General features: G+C 41.2%; 1 protein-coding gene across 2 annotated transcripts in view; it reads right to left on the bottom strand.

Moving 5' to 3' along the window:
- Positions 1–13,536, bottom strand: part of LOC146344947 (diacylglycerol kinase beta) — a 325,000-nt gene that overhangs the window by 270,590 nt on the left and 40,874 nt on the right. For both annotated transcript variants that reach the window (XR_014792619.1, XM_084860457.1), the window contains exons 5-8: positions 12,308–12,461; positions 10,433–10,573; positions 8,124–8,173; positions 4,185–4,259 (exon numbers count right to left, since the gene is read on the bottom strand). Coding sequence is in view for 1 of the 2 variants with exons in the window: in XM_084860457.1 (XP_084716583.1) it covers positions 4,185–4,259; positions 8,124–8,173; positions 10,433–10,573; positions 12,308–12,461 (420 nt within the window). In the remaining variant the exon portion in view is untranslated. The remainder of the gene's footprint in view (positions 1–4,184; positions 4,260–8,123; positions 8,174–10,432; positions 10,574–12,307; positions 12,462–13,536) is intronic.

The following is a 13,536-nucleotide window of genomic DNA, read 5'->3' as shown; positions in this document are numbered from 1 at the left end:
TATAGCTTCTTTAGGAAGACACTAAAATATTTTTTCTACTTGACACATAGCTTTTTTGGGGGGGGAGAAATCAAGCAATATGGTTTGTAACTGTTTGTTTCTGATTTTAAATTGTTTACAGTGCAGTCCTCTGCATGTATACTCAGAAGTAAATCCCATCAAGTTCAATGGGGCTTACTCCTAGGTACGTTTGCACAGGAATCTAGCCTCCTAGTATTACTTGCTTTAATTTTATCCTTGAAATGGACTGATCAGTAATGTTGGAAATCCTGACCAGAAAACTGGGAAATTTCAAAAGATCATTTAAGATTTCAAAGGGCTTTACTTAGTTATGTGCTTATGTAATTAACTAAGTACAAAAAAGGGAAGACAACTCCTCAGTACAGTTAAGATGTACTTTTATGACAATCATGGCCTGCTGCCATTTTATAGTACTGCAGCTCCAGCGCATGGGCCAGCAAAATAAACCAGCCAGTCTTACTGGATAAAAGGGTATGTCGCTTTCCCACCAGGCTGCATTTGAGGGAGAACTGAGAATGAGATAGCAAGGCCCTCTCCGCCAGCTCAGCTGCCAGTCCCACTTGGTCATTCTGCAACAGCATGAAAGAACTGGAATCCAAATATAGTTATTTTCCTCTTCCCTTTTGTCTTTTAAAAATAAATAAAGGTTTACAGGTTAACAGAGTGCTTTGGCAGAAAGGTAGTATCTAAGTGTAGTTAGTAAATAAAATGATAAGCAAACAAAAATAATCTTTTGCTTAATCTTGTCTGTTGCACTTAGTAAGTGACCCATCACAGAATGTCTACACTGCCTCCTAAGATTCTGAGTTTAAATGCAATTGAAGGCACTGGACATCTGCAAAGATGCATGGTTTATGTATTTTTAAAGATATCTTATATAATCTTAAGACCTCAAATGGGAGAACCTTTGTGGGTGAAACAGGTATGTATCATGATCACATTTTTTACATTTTCTTTTTCATATGGGTCACATTTCTTTAATATTATTGTAATGCGATGTAAATGTACCATATGATAAATAATTCTTTAATGTGACTGTAGTTGAGATCCACTTCCCCTTAACCTCCAGACTGCTGAACCAAGTTCCCTTTCCATTATTTTTCTGCCCTTCGCAACATGAAACCAACAGATAAATTTAAGCCATACAGCTAGAAAAAGCATTAACCTTAATCAAATTATCCAAAACCCATGAACCAACCGGTAACCTCTGTTCAGCATCTAAGATCCTCCTCCAGGTGCCTCCTCCAAGGGAAACACAGAGGAGAGCAATTAGGGAGAGGGCCTTCTCACTGGTGGCCCTTCAATTATGGAATGATCTCCCCAATGCTATTGTCTTTTCAGCAACAGGTTTGTTGATGTTCAGTTGTTAAGTTGTGTCTTTCAGGTGACCATCATATCTACTATTGTGGGCAAGAATCCCTTAGAAGAAATGGAGTAGCACTCATAGTCAACAAAAGGGTAGGAAAAGCAGTACTGCGGTACAATCTTAAAACGATAGAATGATCTCAGTACGAATCCGAGGCAAACCATTCAACATCAAGTCTATGCCCCAACCACTGATGCCGAAGAAGCTGAGGTTGATCGGTTCTATGAAGACCTACAACACCTTCTAGAACTAACACCAAAAAAAGATGTCCTCTTCATCATAGGGGATTGGAATGCTAAAGTAGGAAGTCAAGAAATCACCGGGATAATAGGCAGGCATGGCCTTGTTGTACAAAATGAAGCAGGACAAAAGCTAATAGAGTTTTGTCAAGAGAACACGCTGATCATAGCAAACACTCTTTTCCAACAGCACAAGAGGCGACTCTACACATGGACATCACCAGATGGTCAATATCGAAATCAGATTGATTATGTCCTTTGCAGCCAAAGATGGAGAAGCTCTATACAGTTAGTAAAAACAAGACCTGGAGCTGACTGTGGCTCAGATCATGAGCTTCTTGTTGCAAAACTTCGGCTTAAATTGAAGAATGTAGGGAAAACCACTAAACCATTCAGGTATGACCTAAATCATATCCCTTATGAATACACAGTGGAGGTGAGGAATAGATTTCAGGGATTAGACCTGATAGACAGAGTGCCTGAGGAACTATGGACGGAGGTCCGTAACATTGTTCAGGAGGCAGCAGCTCAATCCATCCCAAAGAAAAAGAAATGCAAGAAAGCCAAGTGGCTGTCTGATGAGGCTTTACAAGTCGCTGAGGAAAGAAGGGAAGCGAAAAGCAAGGGAGAAAGGGGAAGATATATCCAACTGAATGCAGATTTCCAGAGAATAGCAAGGAGAGACAAGAAGGCCTTCTTAAATGAACAATGCAAAGAAACCGAGGAAAACAACAGAATGGGAAAGACTAGAGATCTCTTCAAGAAAATCGGAGATCTCAAGGGAACATTTTGTGCAAAGACGGGCATGATAAAGGACAAAGAAGGCAGGGAACTAACAGAAGCAGATGAGATTAAGAAGAGGTGGACAGAATACACAGAAGAACGATATAGGAAAGATCTTAATGTCCCTGATAGCCATGATAGTGCAGTCACTGAACTTGAGCCGGACATCCTAGAAAGTGAAGTCAAGTGGGCCTTAGGAAGCATTACTAACAACAAAGCTAGCGGAGATGACAGTATTCCAGCTGAGCTATTTAAAATCCTAAAAGATGATGCTGTTAAAGTGCTGCATTCAATATGCCAACAAATTTGGAACACTCAACAATGGCCGCAAGACTGGAAAAGGTCAGTTTACATTCCAATTCCAAAGAAGGGCAACGCCAAAGAGTGTTCAAACTACCGCACAATTGCACTCATTTCACATGCCAGCAAGGTGATGCTCAAAATCCTACAAGCTAGGCTTCAGCAGTATGCGAACCGAGAACTACCGGAAGTACAAGCTGGGTTTCGAAGAGGCAGAGGAACTACAGATCAAATCGCCAACGTTCGCTGCACCATGGAGAAAGCAAGAGAATTCCAGAAAAACACCCATTTCTGCTTCATTGACTACGCTAAAGCCTTTGATTGTGTGGATCACAACGAACTGTGGCAAATTCTTAAAGAGATGGGAGTACCAGAACACCTTACCTGACTCCTGAGAAACCTCTAGGAGGGTCAAGAAGCAACAGTAAGAACCAGACATGGAACAACTGAGTGGTTCAAAATTGGGAAAGGAGTACGACAAGGCTGCATATTGTCACCCTGCTTATTTAACTTATATGCAGAGTACATCATAAGAAATGCCGGGTTGGATGAATCACAGGTTGGAATTAAGATTGCTGGGAGAATTATCAACAACCTCCGATATGCAGACAATACCACCCTAATGGCAGAAAGCGAAGAGGATCTCAAGAGCCTCTTGTTGAGGGTGAAAGAGGAGAGTGCAAAAGCTGGTTTGAAACTCAGCATTAAAAAAACAAAGATCATGGCTTCTGGCTCCATCACTTCCTGGCATATAGAAGGGGAAGAAATGGAAACAGTGACAGATTTTACTTTCTTGGGCTCCAAGATCACCGCAGACGGTGACTGTAGCCATGAAATTAAAAGACGCTTGCTCCTTGGGAGGAAAGCTATGGCCAACCTAGACAGCATAGTAAGAAGCAGAGACATCACCTTGCCGACAAAGGTCCATCTAATCAAAGCTATGGTTTTCCCAGTAGTAATGTATGGCTGTGAGAGCTGCACTATAAGGAAGGCTGAGCACCGAAGAATTGATGCTTTCGAACTGTGGTGCTGGAGAAGACTCTTACGAGTCCCCTGGACTGCAAGGAGGTCAAATCAGTCCATCCTAAAGGAAATCAACCCTGAGTGCTCATTGGAAGGACAGATACTGAAGCTGAAGCTCAAATATTTTGGCCACCTAATGCGAAGAGAAAACTCTCTGGAAAAGACCCTGATGCTGGGAAAGACTGAAGACAAAAGGAGAAGGGGACGGCAGAGGATGAGATGGCTGGATAGCATCACCAATGCAATGAATATGAACTTGAGCACACTCTGGGAGAGAGCACAGGACAGGAAGGCCTGGCGTGCTATGGTCCATGGGGTCACGAAGAGTCGGACACGACTGAACGACTGAACAACAACAATAGAAATGCTATACGTGAATGAAATGAATGAATGAAAACAGTTGTGAGATACTTCCATTATTAATTAAATAATTGACCTGAGGAAATGCTTACTGGACTGAGTTCAGTGACATCCCATTCAAGATATTCTGCAACATGCATCATTTGAGTGATGATGTTTTCCAGCTCCTAGGCATGGAAGCAAGATACAAAAGCCTTTTTAATTAAACTTAAATACGCATATCTCCCCTTGCCATCCTGAAATTCAAATGAATTATTCTAATGCAAACTAAAAGAGTTATGTTACATTTTAACTTCACTTTGTACAACAACTTTTTAATTAATTCTATTTTGTAGAAATTAACATTTTAAAATGCTAATGCTGAAAAACAACTGAGAGCAGAAAGTAATTAGAAAAAGTACATAAGCAAGCAAGATTAGACAGGTGGAGAAGCTAAAGGAGTCTGATGCAGAGATACTCATGTTGCAGCACCTGACCCAGAATATGACCAAGCTGTCTTTCAGAGGTTCCATCAAACCCCCAATCTCAGCATGCTCTAGGGCAGGGGTGGGGAATCAGTGGCCATCCAGATGTTGTCAACTCCAATTCCCATCAGCCCCAGCCAGCTTTACCAGTGCCCAGGATTATAGGAATTGTAGTCCAACATCTGGAGAGACGCGGCTTGCCCACCACTAGAGGCAGTATTAGGGCCCAGCTAAACCCAATGTTAATCCTGTGAATGCAATCAACATGTGTGTTGCTAGGTAAATAGCAGCCATAAGCCTAAGCAGCCTCAGGACTATTGGGTGGGGGTGGTGAACAGAAGTTTTAACTCTTACTCTTCAAGTACTTGAAAGGCTGTCACAGAGAGGAAGGCCAGGATTTTTTTGCATATTTTCCACCTTTGTTAAAACATGTTGCCAGTCCTGTCTTTGTGATAGGTAGGATATACTCTAGATCAGAAGTTTTCAACCTTTTGAGACCTGGGACACTCCTTTAGACCGAACATGTGTAATGGGACCCACTCTTTAAATTCCTTGCGCTGTGTGCATATGGAAGTAGTACCATTGGTTCAATCCACTTTATATCAGGCTGCTACTCTGTTGCTGGTTACATCCCACCAGTCGAAAACCAACCATTTCAATAAATTGTTCATTTGCTTATCTTACTTGTTCCTAATTAACAAGTCACTTCTCATTCACATGGTTTTCTTAGACTGGTTTGAGACCAAATGTTGTGCAAATTGAAAGCACTTTCACATATGCAGGAGGGTTCCCCAATTTTTTATGATTCACTCTTCCTTTTTCAGCTCCTTGATACAAATACCATTCTGTTCCAGATGGTACCATAACCTTCAGGAGCAGATTTTTGGGAGGCACATGGAGTTGCAGATGAAAGGAGAGAAAAATGCTCTGTTCTGGAAACAGAACAAATACTAAGATTCAAGGCAATTTCTTGGAAGAGCTGTAACATCACTGATGTTATAATAAATATAAGCACAACCCTACCCCCTGCCCTGGCCCTGGAAAAATCTAGGATATTTTAGGGGGGAAATTGATTGGACCATGTCTAAAATTTGTTTTAAAAACCATGAGTTGATCCAGACTAAGGGCGCAATCCTATGCAGATAGGCGGCTGCCTCCAAACTTGGAGGCGACCGCCTATCCAATGCAGGGCAGGAGAAGCACGGAGGGGATCGTTCTTTCCACGCTTCTCCTGCCCTGCATTCTCGGCTAGACAGCCAATTGCGGCTGTCTAGCTGTGGGAGGGCTGAGCGGGGAAGGAGGCTGCTATATGACACATGGGATGTGTCGTACAGGCATTTCTGCCCCCGCCCCCAGCACACCCCATTTTGGCCGCTCTGCACTCCTCTTGCTAGTGCAGAATCATAGAATCATAGAATGGTAGGGTTGGAAGGGGCCTACAAGGCCATCGAGTCCAACCCCCTGTTCAATGCAGGGATCCAAGTCAGAGCATCCCCGACAAATGGCTGTCCAGCCTCGTCTTGAAGGCCTCCAGTGTGGGAGAGCCCACCACCTCCCCAGGTAATTGGTTCCATTGTCGTATTGCTCTTACAGTCAGGACGTTTTTCCTGATGTTCAGCCGGAATCTGGCTTCCTGTAACTTGAGCCCATTATTCCGTGTCCTGCACTCTGGGATGATCAAGAAGAGATCCTGGCCTTCTTCTCTGCGACAACCTTTCAAGTACTTGAAGAGTGCTATCCTATCTCCCCTCAGTCTTCTCTTCTCAAGGCTAAACATGCCCAGTTCTTTCAGTCTCTCTTCATAGGGCTTTGTTTCCAGTCCCCTGATCATCTTTGTTGCCCTCCTCGGAACCCTCTCCAGTTTGTCTGCATCCTTCTTAAAGTGTGGTGCCCAGAACTGGACACAGTACTCCAGATGAGGCCTAACCAGTGTTGAGTAGAGGGGAACTAGTACTTCCCGGGATTTGGAAGCTATGCTTCTATTAATGCAGCCCAAAATAGCATTGGGCTTTTTTGCAGCCACATCACATTGTTGGCTCATATTCAGCTTGTGATCGACAACAATTCCAAGATCCTTCTCGTTTGTAGTGTGGTTGAGCCACGTATCCCCCATCTTGTCACTGTGCATTTGGTTTCTTTTTCCTAAGCGCAGAACTTGGCATTTATCCCTATTAAATGTCATTCTGTTGTTTTCTGCCCAGCACTCCAGTCTATCCAGATCACTTTGAATTTTGTTTCTGTCTTCCAAAGTATTAGCTATCCCGCCCAATTTTGTGTCATCTGCAAATTTGATCAGCATTCCCTGCACCTCCTCCTCCAAGTCATTAATACAAATGTTGAAGAGCACTGGGCCCAGGACTGAGCCCTGCGGTACCCCACTCGTCACCTCTCCCCAGTTCGAGAAGGTCCCATTGATAAGCACTCTTTGAGTCCGATTCTGTAGCCAACTGTGGATCCACTGGATCGTTGTTTCATCTAGCCCACTTTGAGCTAGTTTGCTCATCAGGGTATCATGGGGCACTTTGTCGAAAGCTTTGCTGAAGTCGAGGTATATGATGTCTACAGCATTCCCACAGTCTACAAGGGAGGTTACTTGATCAAAAAATGAGATCAGATTTGTCTGACAGGACTTGTTTTTGACAAATCCATGTTGGCTTCGAGTAATCACGGCATTGTTTTCAAGGTGCTTCCAGATGGATTCCTTTATCATCTGCTCCAGAATTTTCCCAGGGATTGATGTCAGACTGACTGGTCTGTAGTTCCCAGGTTCCTCCTTTTTACCCTTTGTGAAGATAGGGACAACGTTAGCCCTCCTCCAGTCATCTGGCACTTCCCCCGTCCTCCATGATTTGATTTCTCAACGAGAATAGACAGCGGTTCTGAGAGTTCTTCTGCCAGTTCCTTTATTACTCTAGGATGCAGTTCATGTGGCCCTGGAGATTTGAACTCATTCCAAGTAATTAGGTGTTCCTTGACCATATGCCTATTGATCTCAAGCTGCAATCCTGCCCCTTCAGCCTGTACTTCGCCTTTGCCAGGGAGGTCATAGACCCTCTTTTGGGAGAAGACTGAGCCAAAGTAGGAATTGAGCACCTCTGCCTTTTCTTTGTCATCTGTTATCATTTTGCCATCCTTATTTAATAGCTGAACCACCATTTCTTTCCTTTGCCTCAGAGGATGGGGCTGTTCTGCACGCCTCCGAGGCAGCGCGGATGTGAGGGGAAGTCAGTTCTCCAGGAACTGACCTCGGAGAGTGGGCTCCGAGGTTGGTTCTCAGCAAACCAGATATTCTATGGCTGTCTAGCCGCTGTCTAGCGGCCATAGGATTGCTCCCTAAGTTAGTTGTACTTAGGTCTCCACTGAAATCAATAAGACAAGCAAGTCATGGCTCAACAAGTGCTAAGTTTGAGCTGAGTTTGAGCTAAGTGTAAGTAATTTGGACTGGATCCAACCCAATGCTTTATCACTCTGATTAAATTTGACAAGAACACCTACAGATTTTTACAAGTTTACTGTTTCAGTCACACTATTGTATTATTTAATGTTTTTATTAATTAATAAAATTACCGAGCTGTCCAGGAAACCATTCCCATCTGTGTCATACAAGCGAAACATAACTAAGGAAAAAGAAAATATTAAAACCATTATCCAGAAAAAAGATGGAGTCAAATTTTAAATATACATCTTGTAATTATTAGTAGACCAGAAAATTCCACTTATTCTCAGAATTAGATTATACTAAAAACAATAGCAGAATTTATTGTCTTCCACCCACCACAACCACTGAACCAACCTATCATCTTTCCTGAATCAGGGCCTTCGACAATAAGCAAGCACATACAGTTTATCTCCTCCTCAGTTAGCAATATATTAAGGGTGCTAATGCTGGCTGGGGATTGCTGGGAGTTGTTGGACTTTTTTCTGTCTAAACATACATAGGGTTGCACCCAAAAAGAATGTAATTGAATGCCAAGTGTTCAGCTCGGTGAATGTTGACATTTACCAGTAGCTCTAGAAAATTCCTTTCCCTGCCCTCCACCTTTCCCCTTGAAAAAACAGATTACATAAATTATTGCAATCATCTAAAATATATGTAGTGGAGACATGTATGTTATGTCCTTTCTCCTCATAGAGTGTACATTTTACAAAACATCATATTTTTTTTTTTTTACAGAGAATGCACTTATGTGGATGGCATACTATGTGATTAGGATGATCACGGATACAGCTGGAAACAATTCCCACATTCACCATGGAACTGTCACACAGCTTCCGTGCCAGCTGTATCTCAGATTGCTCAGTTCACACATTTTATCTTCATAACTGCATACCTGGGAAAGCTATGTGTATGGTGAAGTAAAACAGTTAGTATGAACCAACCTTACTCTGCCAATAGGATTACATTTTCCTCTTGGAATAAATTCTTAAAACTTCTCTCTCTCTCTCTCTCTCTCATATTCATACATAAAAATAAATAAATTACCAGAAGAGCACAATAAGAGCGCTATAAAATTAGATCCATCTGAATAAAATAGCATCATCATCTTTGGAAAATCAACTGTTTACAACACATAGTTTATCTATAAAAACAAATACAGGAACAAGACTGGAAAAAATATCTGATATCTCAACTTGCAATGAATCAGAGTCTCCAGCAGATAGAGCCTACTGTCTATATTTTTACAGCAGAAGTTAATAACCTCTGTTGCTACTACCAAAATGCATCAAAGACTTGAAAAAATTCTCAACGTTGAAACTTAATGAACAGGCATAATCCAACAAACATGATGTATTTTTAACACTGATTTTAATGGAAGAGAGAGATGTACGTGCTTATATTTTACAGAAAAAATAATGGGACCCCAAAGTGCTTAATTTTGTCTGGATTGCACCCAAAATGTTCTATGTGTTACATGGATTTGCATAACAGTTTGTTTCCTAGGAATAGCAAGCTCTCTCTCTTAATTGCTCTCTGAATGTGTTTAAGTGACATCTTGTGCTCAGCAGTACTTGAAGTCTAAAAGTACTATGAGCTTTCCTGGGGCTCTGATTGAACCTGGATCATTTCCATTTTACAGGTTGCCATTTGTAAAACGTGATCTGGAAGTCAAACTGTATCAGCATTAGACAGTAAGCAGTACAGGTGCAGTGGCTGGCTCTATGCCTCACAACAAATCAGCTAAGAAAGGATCTGTTTCATTAATTCTGCATCTGTTGCTAAGAGAGTTTGGTAAGTTAATTGCCAAATACTGGAAAAACCCCAAACAACCATCATCAATTGATGAATAATGCAGAAAAATTTGGCATGTCAAGAAAATGTTAAAATTGATATCAGTTATAAAAGTATGGGCTGGACAGGATCAAACACTGATGTTATATTAAAAAAAACAATGCTGGAGACATATATGTTATTTCGGAATAGGAAATATCACAGTTAATATACATGTGGAAATGTTTGTCAATTTTATAGTAATAATGATTGATTATAATTGTGATTTCCTCTTTTTGATGGTGTTGTATTTTCTCTTTTGTCTTCCTCAGACACAAATTCAACACAAAATTTTGTAGTTTCATTCTTTTTCTATTTTCTCAATAAATGTTTTTGAATTTGTTAGTTAAGAATTTGTGCCTTTCAGGCTATTCTCTGTACCCCTTCTCTCCCTGATGGCATACCTTGAAAGCCATTACATGTAAGGTCATCTATGAATCATTAAGACTTGAATGAAGACAGAGAAATCAGGAAGCATCTGAAACATGCTGTACACCTCCAGTTTGCAATGACAAAATACAAACTTTTGTTGTTAATCGGTTATACAAAAAGATTAACTGAGAGGGCTTTTAAAACAGTATTGACTTGCTGCACATAAAGTACATACATTCTAGTTTGTCTTCAGGTCTTCCTCTTTCAAGAAGGGAAAGATAACAAACAATATCTTTCAACTGGATTACATCTGGTATGTGCAAAGTTGAAAGAGCTGGAGGTCGAGATGTAGTCATGCTTTTAGTAATTCGCAAACCTGTAACAATATTCACATTATGTTACCTTTTCATTTGCTTAACAAAATGACAAACATTTGAAAAACATGACCTATCTGTAAGTATATTTGACTTCCTGCTCAAAGAAACCTCCATGTCTCTGTAACATTTGGTGAAACCCGAGACCTTTTGGCACCAAGGATAGCCTAAGCTAATTACCAACACAATCCTATACATGTTCGTTTACTAGGAAGTTAGGTTCCACTGTGTCCAATAGGGTTCAGTCCCTACTAAGTGTAGGTATGAGCGCAGCCTGAATAAAACCTCTGCCATTCCATCTTAACACCATTACAAACAGCAGACTAGGTCTTTTTCATCATGGCCAGCAACATTTTCCTGCTCACTCCATCTCTGTTTAACATCCTGATGAAAGGTTTCAATAAACTCAAATGCTTGCTCCCTTCTTTGTAAATTTTGAGCACAGTGATCCTATGGTCCCTGGGAGAGTGTACCAGGGACCATAGGATATGTTGGATTCTCTCTCCTGAGGCCTTAGACATTCCGATGACCTCAATAGGGGGAATCCAACATCGGGCTGTTCCCCTGCCCTGCCCCAGGCCATTTGCCCTGCCTCTGTCATTCCTTCCATCCTGCCTGGCTCTTGCCAGCAGGGCATAGGATAGACAGAGGGCTCCAATCTCAGTCTTAATAAATGACCTTCAAAAAGTATGGTGCTACTGTTTCTTTGCTTCTCAGGTTAGCTTTACAGGAATGTATGTAAAACACTTTCACTATGTTCTTCTAGCTTTTGTTTTTTGTTTTTTGAGCCACCATAGAAAATTCACAACTTTTTTCTCATTAAGAGTGAATGTGCTCCCCCCACCCCCAAAAAAGCTTAAAAAAAAAAACCACACTCCATTTTTTGCTTTAATGTGAGAAACAATACCTAGTATGTATTAATTAACGGTAACCCTTGAACAGTACATTATCCAAACATAATGAGATCATTAAAGTATTTGTAAAAACTAAGGCAGCAATCCCGTTGCAATTAGGCCCCAGTGGTTTCAATGGACTGAGTATAACTATGTGCTGGATTGTAGATGAAGAAAAAGAGTCCTAAATAATAACTCAGCAGAACATTTCAGTAACACCAGTCCTTGTGTTTCAGTGGAAAATTTAGAGCTTTGCCATCCATGTAGCATTTGATATAAAATGACTATTAGGACAGGTGAGTAAAACACAGGTAAGGAGTTATGAAGCTTATAACTACAGTTGCTCAGTGTGCATCTCAGGGTCAAACTATAAGTTACGCACAAATGCATGTAAGGACCTAATGGGACCCTTTTCACTGGGAGAGTTGCTTTGGGAGGAGTGATTTGGACTGGAGAATCGGCAATGGTGAGGGTGGGAATGCTTAAGCATTCCCCTGTCTGCCGTTTCCCCACTACAAATCATTGCTCTATTGGCTTTTGCCACTATGATGTTTCAAACATATATTTGTCAAGACTACATCCAATTCAGCGAAGTCCAGCAATACTCCTAGCTCTATATCTGATCCTCTCTGTGTGCCCAAATTATAACTGCAACTGCTATTTTTCTCCCTCTCCCACTAGTTGAAGACTGAATCATTTAAAAAGGATGGAGAGCCAGTGAGGTGCATTAAGGCCTTTTGATTATGTTCTTGAATAAGTGGCAAATAAGGCAAAAAAATGTCTTGACTGTTACTGTCTTGACTGAGCCTAACTCATAAGGCTATATTTTATGCAACTACTTACCTCCTGGAAGGAGTGGAGGCTTATTCTTTACCAAAGGACTAGTATGAGGGACTTTGTTGCCAAACGATGTAAAGAGATGTTCGCAAAACTCTTCTGGTAGGTCAGCCTCCAGGAAAGTCTTCATAAATAACTTGAAACCTTCTAAATCAATTGTCTGTAGAGGAGGACAGGGAATTGGCTATGACTGGGTATTTAAGGATAACATTTAGGCTTAAATCCAACGCCACATTAGCGTATGTCTGCTAACACAACGGGCCTTTCCTCCCCTCCTCCCTGCAGCATTCCACGCCACCTGAAAACCTTCTCTGGAGGGTTGCCCAGACCTCCACGACAGGTTTTGATTGCATTGGGGTTACAGCAGGGAGGGGTAATCGTGCCCTTCTTGGTTCTGCTTATGAAAGCAGTTCCATCAGTAGAATGACAGCACTGGATCCCACCCATAATCTTTTACATATTGCTGTAGGCAGCAGCAGAAACATCAAACATTTTTATACGTCTATATACATTTTAACACAACATTCAGGGCATGCTTGCTTGCTTGCTTGCTTGCTTATTTATTTATGCCAGCCAAGCTATGAATGATCCCTGATGATGTTGAAATTCTGTGGTGGATGGAGCCTATTAGATGCCAATGCTGAGGTGCAGTACCTATCTAGCTTCATCCTTGGCCTTCAGAATTGCAATGTTAGAAAAATATAAACATGTTTTCCACAAACAATTATAGTTTAGAACTGCAAGTTCTACCAGACTGGTCAGGATAAGCTTCTCATTTCTACATGACAAAGTATGTAGTACACAACACTGGAAATCAAAACCAGTGAAATGGCAGATGCCGCAGATGCAATATCTTGGAAGAAATATATTCAGAGCACTTTTAATAGGAGAGTTAAGTTTACTCATTTTTATGGCTGGTGGTTAAGGGTATTCATCCATTTTATTATGCCCTATGCCACCATGCTTGTGGAAATCAAGTGAAGTAAAAATTATTAGTATGCTCCCTCTCTTATTCTTATACCATCTAAATATATAGCCCATCCAAATTCAAAGCGGTTGATCTCTATACAGTAGCATACAACTACAGAAGACAGTGCTGCTTATTCTAAAGATGGACAGTATGAAAACAGGGACAATATGAAAACTGAGAAAAGGGAAAAGGCCTTGAAAGGACAGATTAATCCCTATCCCTTCCTAGTTGAGGTCTGTAAAGCATGACTAGAGGAGAAAAGGGA

This window comes from Heloderma suspectum, chromosome 5 (genome assembly GCF_057233095.1).
Source record: "Heloderma suspectum isolate Gila_16-S chromosome 5, 16-S_ref, whole genome shotgun sequence".
NCBI classification, from domain to species: Eukaryota; Metazoa; Chordata; class Lepidosauria; order Squamata; family Helodermatidae; genus Heloderma; species Heloderma suspectum.
The sequence above is the reverse complement of the archived record's forward strand: the minus strand, read 5'-3'. Positions and strand labels throughout refer to the sequence as shown.